Here is a 26,537-nt window from a genome sequence, read left to right as displayed (position 1 = left end):
ATAACCTTACAAACTACAACTACGGCATTGTCATTCAAGAGTTACCAGCGGGCAGTTGTCCTCGAGTCCTCATTTAGGGAAGTTCACCTTGGACATCTGCATAGCAACAGGGCACCTAATGTGTGTCACTTTAATTAGAAGGTGGACTATCGCAGTGAAGGCCAAGGCAAGGTCAGTCTAGGCTTCATATATAGCACAAAGGGGGGAGATCAAACGCTATACTGGTAACAACCTCTTGGGAGATGCACTAGCTCCAGGAAATTGTCAATGTGAATTTATTCCTCCTATTAGGACAAGAAGAAAAACATGTGCTCTTTGTGTTCATCTGTGTTGCTTTCATATTTGCAAGGTACTCACCCCTCTTCCTGCCCTTGCCTCCCTTCCACAAGTCCTCCTAGAGGACAAGGACAAAAGGAGACAAGCTTGAGAATAGCATCATTGTTCCTCAGTTCCTTCCTGAACAATTTGTTTAAGAAGGAAGAGATCACTTCTACGGCTAGAGGTGAAGGCCAATAACATCAAACCCCAAAGATAAGTGATGTATACAAGAAAGTTATAAGACATTGTTCTCTCTACATAGGTTGTTTTTTGGTATGGTCATTGCCAGCCTTGTTTTACTATCATCATCGTTATTAATAGCCTGATTTCATTATTGGTCCTTGTCAGGCATGCCTTCTCACTGTCCTGAACTTTCCCAACTTCAGCCTTGATCTGAAATCTAGGTCACAAGCTGTTAGTTAATATTTGATGTCTGCTATTTGCTAGGCAGCATGCAAGCCCTGAGGATATAGGAACAGACAAAACAGACAGACCCTCTGTGTCCTCAGGGAGCGCACAATCTTGCTTGTCTTTTTGTCTGAAAAATCTTTTCTTTTCCTTTCCATCTATCTGTATGTAATCTTACTATAGGCACACAAATGAAATCTTCACCAACTACTCTAACCAAAACCTTCTTCTCCCTCTGACCTCCTATAGCCCTTATTTCTAGGGTGACTGTGTGTCTAATTTATCATCCAAAGCAGAACACTTCTGAGTGAAAGGGGGTGCTATTAATAATTATGCTGTAACAACAGATGTGTACAGGGCAAACCAAGCACACTGTCCAACACAACTGGGGTGCTCCTGCTTCTCTACCAGACTGTGCACTCCCTGGAAGGCATAAATCAATATCTTATACTTTACTGAGTGAAAAATATAACTTTGGCCAGATCCTAGAATAGTTGCTCAGTAAGCATGTGCTTAAGTTGAAAAAAATTAATACTCCCTTAAGTTACATAACACTGTAGACTTGGACTTCCAATCCACCTCACAAATAAAAATGATTATTAATCAGTTTGTTATATTTTAGAATGTTAACCAGTGTGAGAAACATTCCCTTTGTCTGAGACTCCTCCCTCTTGGTCTGGCAGAGAGCTCGTTTTGATCTTATGGAACACAGTACAGGAACATTACACCTCATTTGATTTCACTGTTTAAAAAAAACTAATATCCTTTTTAATTAGTGTAATGAATGTGTGAAAATATTCATCTCCTCCACACAGTGTCATGTAAAGAATGCACAATAAAATAAATAGGAGTGGCTTCTTTTCTTGATGGTGTCCAGGTTTCCTCAGAGGGAGGACAACCCAGCATCAGGCCATGTGTAAAATGGTCTTTTCTAGGTAGCCTGCCACACACTCCGAGAAAAACATCTATTTTTAGGGAACATTTCCAACCAAAGTAGGATAAGTGTATTGTGACCAAAAAACAACCTTGGCCATTAACCTAGAGAGAAACGTGGTGGCATCAGACAGGAGAGATGAAGGGGGAAGGATGGATGGGTGTTTCAATATTAATTCATTCAAGATACATGTGTCAAGTGTTTTTGTTCAGTTTAATTGACTCAAAGGCTTCCATGTGCACAATAGTAAGGTTTTCATTTTTAGGCTGAAAATGTTGTGTTGAGAAGCTGCCTATAAAGATATGATTGCAAAAGTAGAGAGAAACGGAGCCAAAGGAGGGTTCCTTCCAGATGAAAAAGCATATACTCATCATTGTGTCCTTTCTGCACAGTTCTAATTCTTACATTGTGGGGTGTTTCAATGACCACTGTTTTATGACACCATTCTACATCTCAGTTTGCCTTTGGGGGACCAGTTATGTGCTGCTGGCCTGTCTGTCTCTCCTCTCCCAACCCCCAGCTCCAATTCCCTTGCTTCATTGTCTGTTTTCAGTTGGTATTCTTTTCTGGTTGAACGGCCACAAACACAACCTGTCTATCTCATCCAACTCATGGAGTTCAGCTTGGCAGATGAAAATAACCTTGGCGAAGGAGCTGTTCACAAGCAGCAAGCCCTGTTCGGGGTCACTAGTGCAAAGGAAGCCTGAGTGGAAAGTCAAGTCTGCCATTGCCCCCCAGCACCCATTGTGTGCATAAAACGAACTTTCATTTCTATCACCACTTCCTCCCAAGAAAAGCAAGGAACTGGTTTTAGACTTTTGACTTCTTTTCAGAATGAAAACAAGACAGCTTTTAATCTGTTCACCCTACCCCCGACCCAATGAATGCAATGAACAGTAAAACAAAACAATGGTTTGCAAACTCTTCAACTCAAGGAAATGTTGTTTGTCTCATCTGACCATTTAATATGAAATGTGCAAGCTGCACTGCTCATTCTCCACAACTGCCTTGGTCTGTGTCTCTTTTTTTGTTGCTTGTGTCTTTTCACACCAAGGAATGAGACAATAATCTGTGAATTAAACCAAAATATAAGAGAAATGACTTGGTTACATTTAGAAGTGGGCATGTGGTGAGTATCACAGCTGGGTTGCGGGGCTTAACCATAGTAGGGATGCTTGCATTTAGTGACCTCAGATTTAGAGGAGAACACCTGGCAGTCATCGGCAGGGCCCCAACTCAATGAAAGTCACTACTAAAGAGTGGAATTTTGATGTGAATTTTGCTACCAACATCTATAGATGGAAATACTATCTCCATCCTAGCCTCCTTGGCTTCTCCAGGTTACCCTTTAAAAGGGTTGTGCCCTCTTCTGCTGGAAATAATTTTACTTTGCAGTCAAGAGAAGGAAGAACCATTTCTGGAATTTGTATGGTGGTACACAGAATTCTGTGTGAGTCCCTAGTGCATGCTTTCAAATTTTCCTCACTCCATCTCGAGATTTCTTTATATTTATGCTGAAGATAAAATATTCAGAGCAAAATCTCACATTGGAGTATCAGAGGAAGAGAGAAGCAACACCAATTGGGGTCTTTTGGAAAATCAACATATGCAGCATGTTTTCACTAATCAGTCTCCACAGTTCAAGGTTTTCAGACGTGTAGGTGCAGCAGACTTTTGGACAAATGCTTCACCTTCCTTGGGGAGAGCCATGACTTGGCAGGATTTCAAATAAACGGGGAGCTGGGCCAGGAGGCTGACCCCGAAGCCTGGGCTGGGAGGAAGTGGTGAAGGAGGGGAGGTCGTTTCCTTTAGCTGCTCTTACCCTGAGTAGACACACCCCTGCAATTTGTTCCTACAGAAGGAGATAACTCCTGGCCACATCCTAATTTACCACTGGATAGCCTGAGGATGCTGGTTTTTGGAGAGTTCCCAGCTGACATCCCCCGCCTGTGACAAAACCTAAAACACAGCTGGATGGAAACACAACGTGGTACATGGTGGGTGTTAGTGGGCAAACTTAGAGGCTGGTCCAGAAAGGCTGGAGGCACAAGAGAAGAGAGGAAACGAGTAGGAATACTGGGGTGGGGTGGGAAGGAAGAGAAGAACATTCTCAGAACCAGATCAACTTGATAGAGAAAAAAGGAAGAAATGATTGTATGTCCGATAACAAAGCTGTGAATGGTCACACCAGACTCCCAGCCCCATAGACAGGGCCCAGTACAATTTCTCTGGGAATGGGGACAACAATGAGTCACACTCCTAAACTACAGCCACATGCATGGATATGAGCGTGGAGGAAGTGGGGAGCAAGGAGGAAAGACGGCCCCAACATTTTCTAAGACAATCATGACTGATCACCTGACCAAAAGCTTATACATTTCCACTCAGTCATTCAAACACACGTAGGAATCTCCGGGATATGAACCTGTGACTCCGTGAAACTCCCTTCTGCACCTCCTCCCCGCCCCCCAACACAATCAGCTAGGTTTTCTCGGTTTCCCACTTGGTCTCCTGCTCCCGAGGGAGCTGTCACTTCGCACCAGGGACGTGCACGGCCCTCTGCCACCTTAACAACGCGATGATTTTCACTCGTTTAATATCAAACAGCACCCACACCCTTCTAAAATGAGGCTCTCTCTGTTCCCCGCTGCCCCGGGGGAGGGGAGAGGAGGTTGCGGTCGCGCAGTAAGGGTTGCAGCTGCTTTCCCTCTCCAGACTCTTCCCCAGCCACCGAAACTCGCGGTGGTGCTCTTGTCCTCGGGTGCATCGCCCCTCCCCCATCTTTCCAACACAGGCGGGCTTCAGAACAACACATTCTTCTTCTTACCCTTCCTCTCAATTCTCATCCCCCCACCTCCTACCTCCAATTCGGGATTTAAACACGCCGGGAAGAGGCTGGTTTTTGGCCAAGCTCAATCCGGACAGGCTGGGAGCAAGTTGAGACCAGGAGCCCATGATCCCAGCGCTGAGCCGGCGTTGAGTGGAAGCCGGCCCCCCAGGACCCCCGTCCCAGAACGCTTGCAACCTCACTCCCAGGATACGGATCTAGGGATCCTACGTGTCCCCAACTCAGGCACTGTCCCGGGCTCCTCACCATCGTCTCGGCCAGTCTCCCCACTCTCCGGGGCACCTCGGTTCTCCCCAGTCCCCCCACTCTCTGGGGCACTCTCAGGTCCGCCCAGTCGCCCCCCCACCCCCGCAAAGACACCTCAGTTCTGCCTGCCAAAGTGCGCGCGCCCTTTCCTCTCAGCAACTTCGCGCATCTCCAGTGGGGTCAGACACCCAAGCGCCCGCGAAGCTGGAAGCCCAGGACGCCCTAGTACCTGCGGCTCCCAACGTGCAACGAACGCTCGCCACGCAGACCTCCCGGGTTGTGAGCAAAATCAGGAGCAAAAAGGAACGCATAAAACGGTGCACATACCTAAAGACGACGGCTCCTCGTCATGACAGGGATACTTGGGGCTCTGGAGTGTAAAAGCCTCCGTTCCAGTGCGGCTTCGCAGACAGCCCGATCTCGCTCTCTGGGTACAGGGACAGAGGGCCGCTGGAGCAGTTGTGTCCCCGCGCGCGGTCCCCAGCGCCCGCTGCGCGCGGTGAAGGTGCGGCGCAGCGCTGAGCCGGCGCACGGGGAGCGCGCAGCGCGCGCGCGAGGCGGGAGAGCGCACAGGTTGAGGCGTCATGATGCCCCGCGGGCAGGGAAGACCGCCGCCTGACAGCTACTTGAGCCCAACTCCCTAGGCTGGGCTTTGTGTTCGCCTTCCGCGCCTCGTGAGCGCCCGACTCCAGTGCACTGGCTGCGTTCTCAGCCTTGGAATAGTCGGCGGAACCCGCACCGGGGAGAGCCCCCTGGGGGAGAGGGCAAGGTGCGCTGGCAAACAAGGAGGCGCTGTCAACTGACCTTCTGGGATCTGGAATAGAGGCTGTGCATGCAAACGGTGCGCTGGGCGGCAGCGGCGGGGTGTGTATGGTGCGTGGTGTGTGGTGTGTGGTGTGTGTGTGTGTGTGTGTGTGTGTGTGTGTGTGGTGTGTGGTGTGTGTGGTGGTGGTGTGTGTGTGTGTGTGTGTGTGTGGTGTGTGGTGGTGTGTGTGATGTGTGTGGTGGTGTGTGTGTGTGTGTGTGGTGTGTGGTGTGTGTGGTGGTGTGTGTGTGTGTGTGTGTGGTGTGTGGTGGTGTGTGTGATGTGTGTGGTGGTGTGTGTGTGTGTGTGTGTGTGTGTGTGTGGTGTGCCGTGCACGCGGTGTGTGTGTGGGGGTTGAGGTTGATTGCCGGTGGAAAGCCTCCCTGGGGAGTCTGTATGGGCAAAGAGATCTCATCCTGGTGGAGAGAAACGGAGTTGTTTTTTATTTTGTTTTGGTGAATTTGAACTACACATAAAGCTTTCCTTTACGAAAGTGTGGGTCTGTATGACAGACAAAAACATTCCACAGAAAGTCTTTTGAAGTGAAAACTGTATGGGACTGGCGTCTACAAGGACCCAGAGACAACGTCCTTAAATAGGGATCCCTGTCTGTGCCTCAGTTTCCTTGTCTATGAAAACATTGTGTATTTAGAATATGTTTAATAGAACAGTACTACAAGTGTATCCCCTCCCCCAACTGGGGATTCAGTGACTTTGGGAGGGAATTAGTAAGAATCAATGAGCTTAGACATTGACCAAAAGGGAACATCCTAGGATGTCAACTTGGGAAACACCTACATCCAGTTCAAGGAGAGTGCACCCACAGGCTTGGGACAAAGTGGCTAAAACCAGAGCCTAATCAATCCTGTCACAGCCCACCTAAGGGTACAACACCAGAAGCAGTGTGCTTGATGTACTGGTCACCGAATCTCTGCCTTAGACAGTGAGGAGCAGCCTGAGCAGTGACTGCCTTGACGGTCTGAGCCCTTCATCACAGCTAGGTTGTTCGAGACACCCACCTCCCTCTGTCCTTCTTTCAATTTACAAAAGAGTTTCTGACAGCAATCAATGTCCTAATGTAGACATTTCTTCAGAGGAGAGAATGTGTTGACTACATGATAGGCACATTCCAGTCTGTCTGGCAAGATATCCTTCCTATGTTGTATTGGTATTCTGGTCAATACATGCATCCCTAGTGAGTCTGGTTAACGTGAGCCAATCCTTATAGTGCTAAACACTACAGTTTATTGACTATCTTCTTATGTCCTGTATTCTGGAGCAGATACTTTACAAATATTTTATCATTATTATATATCAGATTATAATTCTGCAGTAAGCATCGTTACTCCCTTTTCATGAATGGGACAATGAGACTCAAGAGAGTTAATGTGATTTGCCCAAGGTCACACAATTTAATGAACTTTAGATACACATGCAAAAGCTGGGTTTTGACACCTGCAAAAAACCATGGGCCATGGTGGCCCTGCTATCCTGTCTGGCAAGAGAGATCCTCACTTTTCTCTTCAGTCTCGACCCAGCCTCATCCCTGTTGTGTCCCTGTGCATACCTGACAGTTGAGCCAGGCTTTGCTGTTTCTTTATCTCCTTTCTCATTTCTTTTTATCTATGGAACAGTCCCTTCCTAACTCTACCACCTTCCTGATGTGTAATGGGACTGCTGTAAGTGTTACACAAATCTTATGGGAGGGAAAAGGCAGAGGATAAAAAGAAACAATTAGATGATGCAAGGTGCTTTATAGACAACACCTCACTTAGCCTACAACAATCCCCTTTTCTATTACTGTCCCTGTTTGAAAGATAAGAAAAGTGATGCTCTGAGAGGCAAGTAACTTGCTCATGATCACAAAGGTGAAGCAATTATTCAGTCAGAGGTGATTTAAAAATTTAATGCTCTTTTTACTATAGTATGTTCTACTCCACACCCTACTTTCCTTTTTTTGGTATCCTGCTGAGGGTTGGTTCAGGGGGGCAGGCTGTGCACTTACTGAGCTAGAGGTCAGAAGTCTAGGAGATGCCACGGAGTGGCTCTGCAGACTGCGGCCTTTAGATTTCCCTTGAGGTTGCCTCGCTCGTTGTCCTAGATTTGGGACTGAAGCTCTGAGAGGGAATGAGGAGGGTACAGTAACCTGCAATCTCCCTTGACCTTCTGTTTCAGGAAGGGAGCATAGCCTATGGAATATAGAAGATGAAGGCCCAATACAGGGCCACTTCCCTCCTTGTATTGGAAGCTCCTGGTGATGGAAGCTGTCCTGGGTAACTTGTAGCCCATCAGTTCCTAGCACAGACTCTTCCTAGAGCTCAGGTACATGTATGAGGGAAGGACCAGGCAGCACAACTATACATGACCAGAACACAATCTTTATTGGATTGTCTGGTTCAAATCCCGGAGAAGTTAAGTGATATGCCCAAGTTTGCATAACCAAATAGAGACTGCACAAGAACCAAGGTCTCCTGCTACTTATTTCAAAGGTCTTCACACTGCCTCCCAAGTCAGTGTCCCTGCTGTGTTCATTGAAGTCCTCATTCTTGGGTGGTTAATTTCTCCCTATCTCCACTCTCTGGTTAGAATGCCTTTTACTTCCTTCTCAGTCCCTGCTATTGCCAAAGCAGAAGTCTTCTATCCCAAAGCTTCACTGATCAAAGCATTCATTGATCCTTTGCCTGAGCTCTTTAATCTCATCCAGGGAAACAGTGAAGCCCAGAGCTTGTCAGCACTGGGCGTAGGGATATTACAGAAAACTCTGCTAGTGAGAGATTTTACTTCATTCTTTCATACCATTAGAAAGCTATGGTTCTTCCAAAGGATAAACAGTTTAACACAAGTGCCCTCACCTCCTTCCCATGTCAATCTTAATTGAAAGCACCCCTAGGTACAAATGAGAGCTATTATTTCAATAAGGTATTATTTCAACTCAGGTGCCAGGCACTCTGCTAAGGGCAGGAGACACAGAGGTAAACATGAGAGTTATGGATCCCATCTCATGGAGATTGGTGGTGAGAATGGTCGTAAATAACTGAGGTGGGTGTTATGAAAGAGGAAGTCCCATGGGTGATATGGGAAATGTGATTATTTTTGGTACATATAAGAGTGTTTGAACTTCAGCAATACTGAAGAGTTTCTTTCCAGAGCTGAATTTTATCTTGCTCTTCTCTTATGGGCATTTTTAGCCAGTTTTGAGTTAGGGAACAGAATTGGCCACATGAGCCTGATTGTTCTTTGAGCCACTGATCAATTCTAGTAAATACACAGTTAATCAGAAGAAAGGAGAGCATCCAAGATGCAACCAATTTATTTCCCTGCTTTAGAGCTTCAGACATTTCATACAGCAGTCAGAAAACCATGGAAGACCCATAATGAAGTAAAGTTAATGCTCTGATGAGGCATTCTAGTTTTGACTCCTGGTCTAGTTGACTAGTGCTGAAGAGAGGTAATCAGACAATCTCTCTTCATAACTATGATGCTTAATATCCACGTGGATAGCAGGTCTATCACACTGATTTTGAAATTCCTTCTCTATTCTTCTCTATTCTATTCTCTATTTTCTCTAGACTTTTCTTTACAGTTATATGGCCACCCCAAAGCAGAGCCAAATCATGGCTTAGAATGTTGCTAGTTCTAAGATTTTCCAATTCCTTTCTCATACTATCGCTCTTCACCCTCCACCTGCTCACACCTACTAATTCTTTATTTGCTCCTCCGACAATCATTCTCTATTTCTCGGTATTTTTAATTTTCTAATTTATGAAGAGCATAAGAATCACTTTGGGAAGGAGTTTAAAATACAGATTTTCAAGTCACACTCCTTTCCGTTCTAAATCAGTCTTTCTAACAAGCACACTAATGGTTCTGGGGCAATCGTGCCAGAACACACTTTGGGAAACACTGGTCTGGATAAGGTCCAGACAGATGTCCAGCCTCCTTGGCACTATGGTGTGGTTCTAGAAATCTTTGCAGTTGCACCTTACCACTCTGCAATGCCAGCCCTAAGCTCATCCTACTATGCTCAGTGTCCAGGGAATAGCCCTGGAAAGAGTCTTGGACTTCGAATTAAGACGCTTGGGTTCTATTTTGGTTCTACCAATAGCAAATGTAGGGCAAATCACAATCTTTGTGATCTCAGTGTCCTTACCTGTCGAATGAAGGGTTTAGACAATTTGATCGCCAAGCTTCCTTTTGGCTCTCACATTTGACAGTTCCTGCTTCCATCTTTTTGCTCAGGCCATTTCAACTGCCTGGAAAGTCTCTGCTGAGTGTCTCCTAGCTCTGCTGTTTGTCTCTAAAAATCCTGCCTGGCTTTTAAAGACCTGTTCAAACAATACCTCTTTCATGACATCTTCCTTGACCCTCCTGTAAGTACTGTGTCCCCTCAATACAGACCCAATCTCATATCTTCCTTCTGTCATAGCTATTTGGTATCCTTTTCCTCATTAGTTTATAAGCTCCTTAATGTCAGGAACTACGCTTAGTGCCACTTACAGTATTGTAACCTCTATAACAATGGTTTGGAGAATAGTCAATAAATGTTGACTAGATGTGGAGTGAGAGCATAAAATGCCCCTGCTGGCTTCTGTCACCTTTTCTACTGAAAAAAAAAAGAGCATTACAGGCCTGCATTTACTGGCATCAGAGTTGCACCTACAGAAGTATGTTTCCCCCTGACCAGTGTCAGCTACGTCTTGCTTAGGACTTTCTGAACTGATGAGAGCAAGACCCCATTTTCCTTTGCCCATGTCAGGTACTGATGATAAGGTCCTCCAGGGAGTGACTACCGCAGGCTGTTGTTTCTCTATCATTGTCACACTTATCTGCTTGCACAGTGGGAAACTTTTGTGGCCAACATTGTGTCAGTAGCATTTTAGTGTGTACCAGCAATGAATGTCTCAGGGGTGCTGAAATCAGGCCTATGCACTCAGTTTACCCTGACCCTGAACCCCATTCTACCCCACTTCTGGCTCTACACCAAATGACCTGGAGGATGCATGGATGGAAAATAATCAGCAAAATATTCAAAGCTGACAGGAAATAAAATATGCCCTAAATGCATTACAGCAAAAAATCCTCTTCTCTCTAGAAACCTGAGATTGTATTTCTCATATAGTATTTAAAAAAATTTTTTTTTTATTGGGGAATATTGGGGAACAGTGTGTTTCTCCAGGGCCCATCAGCTCCAAGTCATTGTCCTTCAATCTAGTTGTGGAGGGCGCAGCTAACTGGCCCATGTGGGAATCGAACCAGCAACCCTGTTGTTCAGAGCTCATGCTCTAACCAGCTGAACCATCCAGGCACTCCTTCTCATATATTATTATTATTAAATTACATGTAGAGGTCGGTTTTTGTAATACTATGATTTAAACCAGCAGTTTTCAACTTTTTGGTCTTAAGACCAAAATAACACTATAACGTAATCTGGATTGGCCATTTTATAGTTTACATGTTTTTATACATAGACATGTTTATATACAACATAATCTAGTCTAAATCCTTTTATATTTTTCAAAATCGTTGAGGATCTTGGGTACCCCCTGCAAGACTTTTGGGGAAACCTCAGGGGTCCTCAGAGCACGTTTTGAAGCCTCCAATCTAGACTGACAAACTTTTTGGCAGAGCATTAACTTTACTAATTCCTATAAGGCTGAAGGTAAAATTTAATTCAATAAAAATTATGACACAAATATATTAGCATAAGTATAAAATGATTCAAAATGAATGTAGAAGTGATTGGAAACTATCAATATATGTGTAAAAACAATCCTAGGTACTTGATATAAAGGCTTTTTTTAAGGTTCTAAATTGACTTTCTTTTTATAATAAATCCCTTCCCTTTTCTCTCATTATTAGAGGAAACATAAAAGAATAGATTTGTCTGTAAGGCTCTCCAAGGTGATTTATTTATATTGTGTCCCCAGACCCAATGCAGTCCCTGGCTTGCAGGGTATCTCACATTGCCCCTTTCTGTCTGCTCTCCAACTTTCTCTCCTCTGCTGTCTGCCCTGGAGGCTCCACTATCTGGACCACATGAACAACTGCCCTGATCTGTGATGTACAGTTGGGTTTGACCAATGCGGAGCACTAATGGGAGGGAGACAGGAAAAGGAAAGAAGTGAGGTGATTAATCAATTCCCTGGCTCCTCCCTGTGAGGTCACTCTCTCTATACAGCCCTCTCTCCTTGCAGTTTCTAGCAACCTCTTCTTCTCCCATTCTTTGGACCCAGCAATGGCGCAGGTCCCACTGTGCCCTCTGCCTCCCCACAAGCCACTCACACCTTTGTAAGTCATCTTTTTGTAAAGAAACCTTCCTTGAATTATTTTAATTCTAGGGAGCCATCAGGTTCCTGATAGTGCTCTGATTGGTACACATTAATAACTGCCTATTGATTATTGAAAGTTTAAAGATCTGGTTTTATCCAGTCATTCATACTTTAAATATATTTTTTCTTCAGGTAACTCCTTTAATTATTTTCATTACCTTTCAATTTCAGGCTAGAGCTGTTGTTGCACAGAATCTGTTTAATTCCTTTCCTAACTTACTGCCCCCAGCTATGCAAAAATCTTTCCAAAGGTCGGTCCTCTCTAATTCATAATGTTGAGGCCTTAACTTTAGGAGGTGATTTTAGGATGAATTTCAGGCTCAAAAGCCATATTACTTAAAACTTTGTTGCTGGCTGTTATCTTCACAATCTTCATGGACATTATTTTGGAGTCCAATTAACATCTGAAACAGGTCTCAGTGAGGTTAAATGAGTTGTTACTACAATTCAAGCAAAGGTAGAAAGTGACAGAGGACATCAAGGTAGCTTAAAACGCAGGGAAAAGACTCTGAGGCCATGACTGAGGTTCCTTCTGCTTCTTTGCTCTGTTCCTCTGTGCTGCTGCCCTCATGTTCCTGCTCTCCAGCCGTGAATCCAGCTGTATGTTTAGAAAGCCAGTGCCTCCACTGTGAGGCCTAGAAACCATTCGGTATCTTTGCTGGCTTCAGGATCTAGTGTCTCTTTGTTTCCTAAATCACTCCTTCACAACCTACACTTCCCCCCACTAACATACATTTTATGCAAAGTTGGAGACTGGATACTAGATCATCTCTGTGGGCCACACAGTTTCACTCTGTGGAGGTGAAAGTGGAAATCTGACCCTGCCCACAGCTTGCTCAGCCCGTAAAGACTTCTTTGGTAGCAGTGGCCTGGCCCCATTTCCCTTCTTCCCTTTTCTACTCACACACAATCCTCCTCCCTGGCAACTCTGGATAGGAGCTATGAAAACAGAACAGAGCCCTTTCCCCCTCCATAATTAGCCAGACAGGTAGAGCTGCTGCAATATCACATTGACAGGGCTCTTGCACTGAATACATTATTCACACCCCTCAAGTGCCATCAGCTATCACATTCAAAATAGGTCATTCATGCTGAGGCCGCTAGAGGTGAAAATTTCACCGCCATAGTAATGAATGTAAGTGCTTTGGGTTAAGCAAATCTCCAAACAGTGTGGCCTCCCCTAGCAATCCAGTTAAATATCTCTCACGGAATCCCCATTATGTTTTCATTAGTGGCAACAGGAAGAGGCTGAAATAGCTGTCTGCTAACAGCACCAGGGCTGGGGGATGATGGCCTTATATATTTCACTGACCCTCTCTCAACGAGCCTCAAGGGACTGCTTGAGGAAGATAAACTGAACACCTGCTCTTGAATGTTCTCTGCACCCAAGACTGTGGCCAAGTTAGAATGAGGATATCACCAACTGGGCATTGGACTCTCTGAGAAGGGCCTCACAGCTGTGGATGCAGTATTCAAAAGGAATTCAAATTCAACAGCTGGAGGCCACATACCTCTATGTTTCAGATCCTAATTCACAGACATGCAGACTCTTTATCACTCAGAGTACACAGGTCCTCTTCTCAGCCTAGATCTCGCATTTAACTCAACTCAAGTGCCTGGTGGAATGCAAGTATTTGACTAGCTATTTCAGTGTTTGGAGAGTTACTGGCACGTTAATATGTTCTTTTAATGGTTTTTGAGGGTACAACAGACTATCTTACAGGAGGAAGAACAATTTTCCCCAGGATTAGAATAAAGAGAAGTGATTGAAGACATCACTCGGGGGATTTGAGTTAAAATAAGAGCAAATGTGCTGACTGCAAACTCTTGACTGTTGAATGGGTGTGTGACGGAGGGAGGCTGGTACATCTCCCTGAGAAAGGGAAAAAAGGGATGGAGTTTAGCAAAAAGAATTGACCTGTTGCTTGCTTCTATGAGAGAGACCAAAAACCTCTTTAGTTCTCTTCCAGCTGAGGGTCTATGGAAGTACAGCTTTGGAGTAAAAGAGCAAGACATGCAAGCATTTTAACTTGCTGAGCACTGCACCAAATACAGGAAGCCACATGAAGATGGAGAGTCATGGAAGCACTTCCACGATTATCATGCTTATCATAACAGTGCTCCCAAGGATATCAAACTCTCTACTTCAAATACCTCCAAGAAGCCTACCAAAATTACCCAGGCCTCCCCTCTGACCTTTCCTTTAATCTCCTTTCAGTGGTTGTGAGCAATTTGTATTGCATTCGTGAACTCAAGGCTTGATGGAAAAGCTTATATAGGTTATATAGCCTATATAATCTTTCTAGGATTGTGTCAGATATGCCCAGCCTTGGTGTAGAATCAGAACCACATCTATCTCACTTGGAAATTCAGTTCCCTACTGTGAAATTTACATGTTTCAAGAAAAAACAATTGTTCTACAGACTTTCAGGAATGCCTGGCTCTTTCCTGTTTTTTGATGTACCCATTCCTAACTCTCTCTCTCTTTCTCTCTCTCTTTTTAGTGTGGTAAAATGCATATGACATAAGATTTACCATCTTTATAATTTTTAAGTGTACAATTTAGTAGTGTTAAGTATATTCGTATTGTTGTACAACCAATCTCCAGAGCTTTTTTCATCTTGGAAAACTGAAACTCTATACCTATTAAACAACTCTCTCGTTCTCCCATCCCCCTAACCCGTGGCAACCACCATTCTACTTCCTGTCTCTAAGAATTGATGGTTCTAGATACCTTATATAGTGGACCCATACAGTATTTGTTTTTTTGTGACTGGCTTCTTTCACCTAGCTTAATGTTCTCCAGGTTTATCCAGATTGCAGCATGTGTCAGAATGTCCTTCCTTTTTAAGGCTGAATATTAGTCCATTGAATGTATATACCACATTTTGTTTGCCCATTGAGCAGTCAGTCGATGGATACTTGAATTGTTTCTACATTTTGGCTATTGTGAATAATGCTGCTATGAACATGGATATACAAATATCTCTTCATGACCTTGCTTTCAATTCTTTTGGGTCTATAACCAAAAGTGGAATTGCTGGGTTATATAGTAGTTCTATTTTTAATTTTTAAAAGAACCACCATACTGTTTTTCATAGCAGCTGCACCATTCTATATTCTCACTGGCAGTGCACGATGGCTCCCTAACCTGTTTTTTAAATTTATTTTAAGTGTGTTTTCCAGGACCCATCAGCTCCAAGTCAAGTAGTTGTTTCAATCTAGTTGTGGAGGGCGCAGCTCACAGTGGCCCATGTGGGGTTCGAACCAGCAACTTTGTTAAGAGCACCACGCTCTAACCAACTGATCTAACCGGCCGCCCCTCCCTAACCTTTTTAACAGCAAGATGTTTTTCCCCTCTGGTAAGTTAGAACTTCTCAGAGATGCCTAAGAGAGCTAAACATTGCTGCTTCTTCTAAAGCTTAGCAACCGGGAGCCAAGTGGCCCTCACTAAAAGTGCGTGGGTATGTATAGCTGTGCTTTTCATTCTCTCCTTCGTGCCTGTTTTGAAAAGGCTTCCTTGTCCTCAAATTAACATGCAGGCGGAGAGGACACACACCCATCTGCCTTAAAGATGAAGGACCATGGTCATGAGCCAGCGCTGTTTTGGGATGATCAAAATTCTGCTAATCCTATGTAATCTCCTAATGTAGAGGTAAGGTATTTCCAATTTGCGTTTCTTTAGGCTATGCCTCTGAGGTCTGGCACCATTTCTCTTTGATGAGTGGGCAGATTTGGAGTGGTATGTGAGGAAAAGCCAAAAAGATGACTTTGAGTCATACTCATGCATCAGTCATTTCTCACTACATGAGGAATTCCAAGGGCTTCAGTTCTTGGAGCCATGTGAACTGAAAGAGTCAAATGGGGAGGAGATTCCTTTAATGATGCAGAGGTATAAGTGGGCAGGACCCTGGACGTTTCCTGTGTGCTGTCTTCTCTCACTTAATTCGTTGATGGCCTGGGAGAATAGATTCTCGGTCCTACTGTGTTTCTTTCCTCCCTTAAGTGATGTTGCTTTCTCTGCCCTCTCCCACTCAGGTCACGCTGTCTTTGGTTTTGTCTTGGACCACTGATTTTTCATCATTCTTCCAGTTTGTTTTATAGAGTAATGTAATATGGTGACATAGTCTCTTAAAAAGAATGTCTAAATAACAAGTCGGGATGGGGACAAATCTCATCTTAAATGGACGTGTAACGATGAAAAGACCCTCTCAACAGGAGTGAGAAGGGAAAGGGCTGGAGAGAGAGATGGTTAAGAAATTCTCAGTGATGTAAGAGGCAAAATGATTTGGAAGTTGATGACCTGAACCGGGGTTGCCAGGCTGTTTTTGTAAGGAGCCAGACAGTAAAATTTATGTTTTGTGGGCCAAGAAGTAAACAAACAAACAAACAACAACAACAACAACAACAAACCAAGGAATTTATGTATATAATTCCATATTATGAGGGAAAAAAATTTCACTTTTTTTGGAAGAAACTCAAAATATAATAATTATTAAGATTTTTCTTTTCCCCCGCTAAGGAGAAGAATGGAATTCCTTTTCTTTGGGATAACATTTTGCTTAATTGGAGTTCAGAAATAGTGTTCCTATCATCAAATCAATTGCAAAGGCTCATCTGTAAGAACCATTCTTATCTTGCAGACTGGACAGAAACAGGCAGTTGTCTTTCCAAGAATGGGGACGATTTGAGTTGATCCATTTCTAGTCCACCTGGCTAAAACTGGTTCCATTTCTGACTTAACTGACCAGTTTTGTGCCCTGGTCCTAACTTTCACTGAGTGGTGCTCAATAAGTATTTGTTGGTTAGTTCACAGCAGGTTGATCCTATTAACTTGTGCTCTGCCCTATGCAGGATTATTAAACAACTGAGCTAATGTTTGTCCTCCTGTACATGTGCATGCATATTAATATATTTACACAACAATATGCATACATGGATTATTGTGATTTCCTCCAGGAGGTTTTACCATTGAAAATATTAAAAAAGCAATGGAAGTAAAAACAAAACAAAATACCACTAGAGGGGACAGTGTAGAAGATTTGTTTAAAATCTTAATTACTATCCTAAAATGCTATAACATATATATAACTCAAATTTCAGTGGGTGTTGGGGCGAACGGATGGGCTCAGTTGGTTAGAGCACAAGCTCTCAGCAACAAGGTTGCCAGTTCAATTCCCACATGGGATGGTGGGCTGTGCCCCCTGCAACTAAGATTGAAAACGACGATTGGACTTGGAGCTGAGCTGTGCCCTCCACAACTAGATTGAAAGAACAATGACTTGACTTAGAGCTGATGGGCCCTGGAAAAACACACTGTTCCCCAGTATTCCCCAATTAAAAAAATTTTTTTTCAATGGGTGTTATCTTTAAATTGGAAATGTTTTAACAAATATAGGAAGCCCAGCCTTTCTCAGATTACTTTTTTAAAAGAACTTTGTAAACCACATCAAAATCACAACTAAACTACAGAACAACCATCAATGAGTATCACTTGAAGTCTATCTGAACATATAAGTCCTATAACTAAGAAGAAGCCACATTTAGACTGGTGGGAGGGGCATAGACCTGAACAGGCTGGTCCCATGCCCACGTGTGGTGGTTAAAAATCAGGAGGGAGATCTTGGCTGCGGAGGTCCCCTCTGAGGAGTGAGCTTGGTCCCAGGCCCACACCAGGCTCTCCAGCCAAGCATTCCAGTGCCTAGAAGAGATGTCCCCAAAACTTCTGTCCGTAAAACCAGCAGAGATGGTGGCTGAGTGAGATGGAGGACACCTGGAGACCCTCTTAATGGCTCTCACATGGACTTGCTTGCTGACGGACTCACTTGCTCTGAGCTCCAGTGCTGGGGCAGCAGCTCAAAAGGCACAAAGACATACTGGAAGAAACTGAATTGTCTGGCTTCAAGGCAAGGGCTAGAGGGGCAGCTTTCTTCCAGATAGAAGTGCCAGCAGAAGCCATTTTCCTATGTACAGCCCTCCCACCACCCAGAGTGAATACTTAGGCTGATGCCATATCTGGGTCCCCATCAACTTGGCTAACACTCTTCGCCTTGCCCTGGTGATTTCCTAAGACAACACCCCACACAACTTGCAGACCCAACCAAGCAGCTTGCAGTGGCTTTTCCATACAAATGGACTGTTTTGGCTCATGCTGCAGACTCTAAAATCTCTCAAACATTCATAAACCCTAAATAAGCATCATCTGGTCTCAGCATGGCCCATAGCTCTAGTTTTGCAGTCAGCCTCAGTGCACAGCTTAGCCTCTCCTGGGAACCTCCAAGCCCAGCACAAATTGCAACCACCTGCAGATTACTTTTTAGCTCATACCAAGTGGCCCTGGGCAGAGCACAGGCAGCAGCTGACCTTGGCCTTCACCAGAGCCATTCCCAAGAGGCCCTGATACCAATATATTAAGTGGCCAGCTTCAGACTACACCAGAGCATCATGGAACCACTTCCACAAACGACATACCCAAAGAGCAGACTGGGAAGGCAACAGAGCTGTGCTAAAGTGAATCCTGCCTGTAGGGTCAGCCCCTGGAAAACACCTCCTCCATTGTAGTCATGGCCAGTTTTCATAACCAATTAGCCCAAGTGTCAATCCCTTTCACTGATGTGCCAGCAGCAATCAAGGCTGAACTACAATAGGAGGGCACACACAACCCACATAAGGGACAGAACCGGAGCACCCAGCTCAGATGACCAGGGAGTCTGCCACTAGGCCCCACAGGACACCTCACTACGTAAGGCCACTCTACTAAGAGTAGGAGACATAACAGCTCTACCTATTATGTAGAGAAAAAAAAAACACAAGGAGACAGCCAAAATTAGGAGACAAAGAAACATATCCCAAATGAAAGAACAGAGCAAACCTCCAGAAAAAGAACTAAACAAAATGGAGACAAGTAATCTACAAGATGCAGAGCTCAAAACACTGGTTAAAAAGATCTCAAGGAGAACTTCAACAAAGAGATATGAAACATAAAAATTGAGATAAGAAATATAAAAAAGAACCAGTCAGAAATGAAAAATACAATAACTGCAATAAAGAATACATTAGAGGGGGCCAGCCCAGTGGCTCAGGTGGTTGGAGCTCCATGCTCCTAACGCCAAAGGCTGCTGGTTTGATTCACACATGGGCCAGTGGGCTCTCAACCACAAGGTTGTCGGTTTGATTCCTCGACTCCCACAAGTGATGGTGGGCTGCGCCCCCTGCAACTAAGATTGAACACGGCAGACACCTTGAGCTGAGCTGCTGCTGAGCTCCTGGATGGCTCAGTTGGTTGGAGCGTGTCCTCTCAACCACAAGGTTGCCGGTTCGACTCCCGCAAAGGATGGTGGGCTGTGCCCCCTGCAACTAACAACAGCAGCTGGACCTGGAGCTGAGCTGCGCTCTCCACAACTAAGATTGAAAAGACAACAACTTGACTTGGAAAAAGTCCTGGAAGTACACACTGACAATAAAGTCCTGTTCCCCTTCCCCAATAAAACCTTAAAAAAAAAAAAAATTAGAAGGAATCAACAATAGATTAGATGGAGCAGAGGTTCAAATCACTGATATGGAAAACAAGATAGCAGAAAATACCCAATCACAACAACAAAAAGAAAAAAGAATTTAAAAAATGAAGATAGTTTAAGGGACCTCTAGGACAACATCAAGCCTAACAACATTCACATCATAGGAGTACCAGAAAGAGAAGAGAGGGAACAAAGGATCAAGAACCTATTTGAAGGGCCGGCCCGGTGGCTCAGGTGGTTGGAGCTCCATGCTCCTAAATCCGAAGGCTGCCAGTTTGATTCCCACATGGGCCAGTGGGCTCTCAACCACAAGGTTGCCGGTTCAACTCCTCCAGTCCCGCAAGGGATGGTGGGCTCCACCCCCTGCAACTAAGATTGAACACGGCACCTTGAGATGAGCTGCCTCCCGGATGGCTCAGTTGGTTGGAGCTTGGGCTGTCAATCACAAGGTTGCCAGTTCGATTCCTCAGCTCCTGCAAGGGATGGTCGGCAGCGCCCCCTGCAACTAAGATTGAACACGGCACCTTGAACTGAGCTGCTGCTGAGCTCCCAGATGGCTCAGTTGGTTGGAGCGTGTCCTCTGAACCATAAGGTTGCAGGTTCGACTCCTGCAAGGGATGGTGGGCTGCGCCCCCTGCAACTAAGATTGAACACGGCACCTTGAACTGACCTGCTGCTGAGCTCCCAGATGGCTCAGTTGGTTGGAGCGTGTCCTCTGAACCATAAGGTTGCAGGTTCGACTCCTGCAAGGGATGGTGGGCTGTGCCCTCTGCAACTAGCGACTGCAACTGGACCTGGAGCTGAGCTGCACACAACTAAGACTGAAAAGGACAACAACTTGAAGCTGAATGGCACCCTCCACAACTAAGATCAAAAGGACAACAACTTGACTTGGAAAAAAAGGCCTGGAAGTACACACTGTTCCGCAATAAATTCCTGTTCCCCTTCCCCAATAAAATCTTTAAAAAAAAAAAAAAAAACCTATTTGAAGAAATAATGACTAAAAACTTCCCTAACTTAGTGAAGCAAATGGACATACAAGCACAGGAAAGACAAAGAGTCCCAAACAAGATGAACCCAAAAGAGGCCCACACTAAGACACATGATAATTTAAATTCCAAAGGTAAAGACACAGAGAGAATCTTAAAAGCAGCAAAAGAAAAAGTTACCTACAAGGGAGCTCCCCTAAGACTTTCATCTGATTTTCTCAACAGAAACTTTTCAGGCCAGAAGGGATTGGCAGGAAGTATTCAAAGTGACCTACAACCAAGATTACTCTACCCAGTAAAGTTATCATTTAGAATCAAACGAGAGATAAAGAGCTTCCCACACAAGAAAAAGCTACAGGAGTTCATCACCACCAAACCAGTATTACAAGAAATGTTAAAAGGACTTCTTGAAGAAGAAGAAGAAGAAGAAGAAGAAGAAGAAGAAGAAGAAGAAGAGGAAGAGGAAGAGGAAGAGGAAGAGGAAGAGGAAGAGGAAGAAGAAGAAGAAGAAGAAGAAAAGGATAAAAATTATGAATAATCAAATGGGAATAACTACACATCTATCAACAATTACATTAAATGTAAATGGATTAAGGGCTCCAATCAAAAGATCTAGGGTGGATGAATGGATAAGAAAACAAGACCCTTACATATGCTACCTACAAAAGACTCACTTCACATAGAAAGATACACAGACTAAAAGTAAAGGGATAGGAAAAGATATTTTATGAAAATGGAAGTGAAAAAAAAAAAGTTGGGGTAGAAATACTTATACCTGACAAAATAGACTTTAAAACAAAGGCTATAACAAGAGACAAAGAAGGACCCAGTAATTCCACTTCTGGGTATTTATCTGAAGAAACCCCAAACACTAATTCTAAAAGTCATATGCATATATATGTTCACTGCAACATTATTTACAATAGCCAAGATATGGAAGCCACCTAAGTGTCCATCAATAGATGAATGGATAAAGAAGTGGTACATATATACAATGGAACATTATTTAGCCATAAAAAAGAATGAAATCTTGCCATCTGCAACAACGTGGATGCACCTATAGGGTATTATGCTGAGTGAAGTAAGTCAGACAGAGACAGACAAATACCATGTGATTTCATGTATATGTGGAATCTAAAAAACAAAATAAATGAACCAACAAAACAGAAACAAACTCATAGATCCAGAGAACATTTTGATGGTTGCCCGATGGGGGAAGAGGGTGAGAAAATGAGGAAAAAAGGGGAAGGGATTAAAAAGTACAAATTGGTAGTTACAAAACAGTTACGGGGATGTAATATATAGCATAAGGAATATAGTCAATAACATTGTAACTGTATGGTGTCAGATGGGTACTAGATTTATCAGGGTGAATGTGTAATCATTATGTTGTAATCTTGAAACCAATATAATATTGTATGTCAACTGTAATTGAAAAATACAAATCATTAAAAAACAAAACAAAACACAAAAATAAAAACTAAAAGAACTCTGTAAAGTAGTGCTGGGGAGGCAGTATCTGTGGTGTGTTTACTTCAAGCAAATATTTATTCAGGGAATAGGGTTTGTATATTGTTAACGATGCTGTTAAAGATGTTATTCTTTGCCTCCAGCATTCATGACCAAGGCAAAGAGACTCTATCCATAAGAAAACTGCCATTGGGGTGGCTGGATGGCTCAGTTGGTTAGAGCACGAGCTCTGAACATCAGGGTTGCTGGTTCGAATCCCACATGGGCCAGTAAGCTGCACCCTCCACAACTAGATTGAAAACAACGAGCAGCCGCTGAGCTTCTGGAGGGGTGGCCAAATGGCTCAGTTGGTTAGAGTGTGAGCTCTTAACAACAAGGTTGCCAGTTCAATTCCCCCCATGGGATGGTGGGCTGTGCCCCCTGCAACTAAAGATTAAAAATGGAAACTGGACTTGGAACTGAGCTTCACCGCCACAACTAGATTGAAGGGCAACCACTTGGAGCTGATGGGCCCTGGAGAAACACACTATTCCCCAATAAATTGATTTTTAAAAGTATATCTGGCATTGCAATAAAGCACAAAAATTTTAAAAAAAGGAAATAAAAAGAAAACTGCCATAATGTATATTATTCTTCAATATTCAAATAATTTTCAGAGGGAGACCAAATTTGTAAAAGCAATAAAACATGGGTAGGACATCACATACTTGTTCTGTGCCACGCAATGGATTTATATTCTGAGACCTGCCTTGGTCACATAGTGGAGATAAGATTTGTTAATTTATGAGCTACACACACCTCTGTATTCTCAGGAAAGCATTTGAAGTGAGCAATCTCAATGGCTGTGGTCTTATTAGCTTGTGTCTTTGTTAATCACAGGCCAGGAGTAGAAGAGGGAAATTGTATAGATTTGACAGGTTGAGACAGCTGAGAAAATCATAGTAAAATGATTGTATATTGTTAAAGATATTATTCTTTGCCTCCACACTTATACAGTAAGCCCTTAATAGTTTTCCATTATTTCATATGTTATCTCATTTAACTTCATAGTAATTTTTGAGGAGATGACAACCATCATCACCTTCATCACATCACCATCATCATCATCATCACCATCATCACTACCATTATCACCATCCTCACCACCATCATCATCACCATCACTACCATCATCAATATCACATTACCACCACCACCATCATAATCTTCATCACCATCATCACTACCAGCCCGACCATCCCCATTGCCATCAAGACCACATCCACTACCCCATCCTCATAAGCATCACCATAATTATCATCATCTCCATATGGAAGATGGAAAGTGAAGCTTTTGAAAAGTTAGATAACTTGCCTAAAGTCAAACTACTAGTAAGTTGAACTAGGTCTTTTAAGTCCAAATATTCTGCTCTTTCTACTATGCTACTTTCCCTCAGTTTGAAAGTCCGAATGGTAAAAATCAAAGATTTAAAAACAATGGTGGCTTTAGAATTTTTGTATGCAAAGTACTTATAAGGTATAGCAATATGGCTGGAAAAGGGGTCTGGCCCTCCACTGGACACTGTTTGCAGAGCAAGCGTACAATTTTTTACTCAGTAAAGTGCAGATCATTCAAAATAGCAATGTTTTCTGAAAAAGCTTTTTATCATGCTTTATATCAAGATTTAAAATTCTAATTTATTTTTCAGTTTTTAAAGATGCTAATGGAGATTTATAGGGGGCCTAGACATGTCCCACCCCAGAAATTTCCTTGGTACCCTTCAGCCTGTAAACCAGACACTGAAGGAAAAAAAATTGTTTTTCCTAACATAGCAGTCATGTAATTTATCTGAAAGTGTGAAAGTGGTTGAGAGCACCTTCCAAAAGTCATATCTGCATATTTGATTCTTTGATGTACTGTTCTTCAAATACCGTTCTATTGATTCATTGTGCTGTTATAAAAAGAAGAATCCCACCATAGAAAACATTTTCATATTTACTTCCTCTCAGAGTTGCCAGTTTATAGAGAAAAAATAATTATATTCAACTGTTCAGCCAGCTGACTCAATCTGTGATAGGAAAGTCGAGTTATTTTCTCCCTGTTTCTTAGCTCAGTACTTTTTACTGAATGGACAGTTTAGAATGAAGTCAAGAGGGGAAAGGGACCAGCTGGTCTTTCCCTCTTGCTGTTTGAATTGTATAGTATAAATATTTAAACGTTTAACTCCCAATGATCCAAAAACTAAGAAGGAAAAATTGCAGTGAAAAGATGGCCCTGTAACCCATAGGTCAAAATCTTTCTCTTAACAATATCTAAAAATGATCAAGTAGATGGTTCTTTTATTCTTGAAGGGAAATTCTAGATGACTGATAAAATATGCTCTCTCTACACAACAAAAAATGAAGTGGTTTTTCAGCTTAAATAACCTGGCTTGTCTATCGACAAGGATCGAACACTGAACACTTCAGATTCTGGACAAACCCTCCTTCACTCTGATGTACACATGCTGTTCAATCATCACTCTCCTAGTCAGCTGGGCACATCCACATTCCAGCACCCCCTCCCCCCCGAAACCATCTCCCAATACAGCCTGGAACATGCTGGATGTCAAGAAAGTAAATGAATGTACCATATCACACCAACACCTGCATTTTGGGTTTTGCTTTCTTCTCTCCATTTTTACTTGCCAGGACCAGTCACTATTTTTCTTTTTTCCTCTCCAACCCTTCTCTGCCTTTTTTCTTGTACTTGCAATAGTCATTTCAATTTGACTCAACTAATACCTTTTCCTTCTTTAATACCTCCTCTGAAATGATTGAATTGTAAACATCTTTGTTAAATATCACAGCTGTTTGGTAAACAATCAATAGGCAAAATTTAGCCATCCAAAAATAAACAAGAAGTTGAATAAGCTGACACTTGCTATGCACAATAGAACACATGAGGTGTGGTTAACTAGATAAACCACACCTCTTTAGTGAATATGCTGACTTGAGTAAGTGAAGTGACTTCTATTAAGGAGGAAGGACAATACTCTCAATTTGTTACACTGTTTTGGTCATAACAACTATACATTTCTTTTTCTGTAAAAAAGATTATTTTGTCACACATACAATGGATATACATATACTTTTACTTTTCGACTCAAGTCCTATAGAAGACATACTCAAGTATGTCACATACCATTCCTAAAAAGACCTTTCTGGCTGCTCATAGAGATATTAAATAAGCATTTAAAAAAATGCTTTATTTATAACATTTGGCCCCTTTTGGCTTTGGCCTGATCTAAATAGGTCACTGTGAGGTCACTGGAGGACATAAATCAGGGGCGGGCTGGTGGCTAAGAGCCTGCATAGCTTTAGTGCAATGTGCTATTTTAGTTTGTGCCCCTGAAATGACACCATCTCTTTGGCACCAGCCAAAGAAGGCTTCCTAGACATCTATGGGAAGAGATTGTTTTGCAGTAATCCGAGGCAGAGGTCACATAGGCATGAATTACTGTGGGAAGGTCTGTGTCTGCTCTCAGACCCTGTGACAAAGAAAACAGGGAAAATGACTTCCAACCAAAGCATTTATCCAGGAATCTAAGGGTGGAAATTGATCCAAGCAACTTTGGCAAATCATGAAAGCAAAGAGTGACAAACTCTTTTCAACCCAGGAAACCAGGACAACCTCTTCCTGTCCCTCCTCCAATTTGGTTACTTGTGTTCACTTGAGACCCCCAGATATGGATATTTTTGAGAAAAGTCCACCATAGCTAAATAACAACAATTATATTCATATGATACAAAACGTGGCCACAATCAAGCAAAAAGCTCCATCTCTCTCTCTAGCCAAAGTGCAGACACTTTTAATAATTTTTCCATAGAGCATATAACTGAACCAGTCTGAACTTTCAGGATTTATTGGTTTTATACATAATCATAATTTAGTCTCTTCTTCCTTCTTTCTTTTAATTTTGGCGAGGGCAAATGTAATTCAGTAAACAACATCAAAATATGCTAGACTACAACAGATTGGATAATTGTTTACATTTTTTTTTTTTAAATCTACCTTGTCTTCATAAGCAATCTACCCAGAAAGACAGAAAGTGGACATCTATTCTACTTACAGTTCTTTTTTTTTTTTATAAATCTCTTGCAATTGTCTTGCTCTTTCTGAGCTGAAGTTCCCTTTGAAAGGGAAATTTTGTTAATTTACTTGGCTTGGGGAAAGGAGAGAGGTTTGGTTCAAAGTGCGTTGCATGTTTTTCCAACCACCTGTTGGTCACTTTAAGAGCAACAGGCAGCTAATGTTTGAGGGGACTTCCTTTTTTTTCTTTTTTTTAAACTTTCATTTATTTTAAGTGTATTTTTCCAGGATACATCAGCTCCAAGTCAAGTAGTTGTTTCAATATAGTTGTGGAGGGCGCAGCTCACAGGGGCCCATGTGGGAATCGAACCAGCAACCTTGTTGTTAAGAGCACTTCACTCTAACCAACTGAGCTAACGGGTCGCCCTGGCGGTACTTCCTTTTGACAGTTCATCTCCATCTGGGAGAGTTCTCCTCCTTTGGGGAGGTTGAAACAACTTCCTAGATCCAACTTCCTGGATCCTAGACACTGTGATCCAGGATAGAAAAACTGTTCTCATGCTATGCTGCATTATACCAGCTCTGGCTAACATTTGAAGGTCTGGCAAAGCTTTGCAGTTTCC

General features: G+C 43.0%; 1 protein-coding gene across 6 annotated transcripts in view; it reads right to left on the bottom strand.

Annotated features, from left to right (window-relative positions):
- The window catches only part of RIPOR2 (RHO family interacting cell polarization regulator 2), a 192,079-nt gene that overhangs the window by 90,039 nt on the left and 75,503 nt on the right, over positions 1-26,537 (bottom strand). For 2 of the 6 annotated variants that reach the window (XM_033092505.1, XM_033092504.1), the window contains exon 1: positions 5,082-5,460. The exons of 3 other annotated variants lie outside the window; for them this stretch is intronic. In XM_033092505.1, the coding sequence (XP_032948396.1) occupies positions 5,082-5,340 (259 nt within the window). In that variant the 5' untranslated portion in view covers positions 5,341-5,460. Of the gene's footprint in view, positions 1-5,081; positions 5,461-26,537 lie in introns of those variants that run through there. One more of the 6 variants, XM_033092497.1, reaches the window with a different exon arrangement.

This window comes from Rhinolophus ferrumequinum, chromosome 22 (assembly GCF_004115265.2).
Source record: "Rhinolophus ferrumequinum isolate MPI-CBG mRhiFer1 chromosome 22, mRhiFer1_v1.p, whole genome shotgun sequence".
NCBI lineage: Eukaryota > Metazoa > Chordata > Mammalia > Chiroptera > Rhinolophidae > Rhinolophus > Rhinolophus ferrumequinum.
Note: the sequence above shows the minus strand (reverse complement) of the source record. Positions and strands in the feature narration are given on the sequence as shown.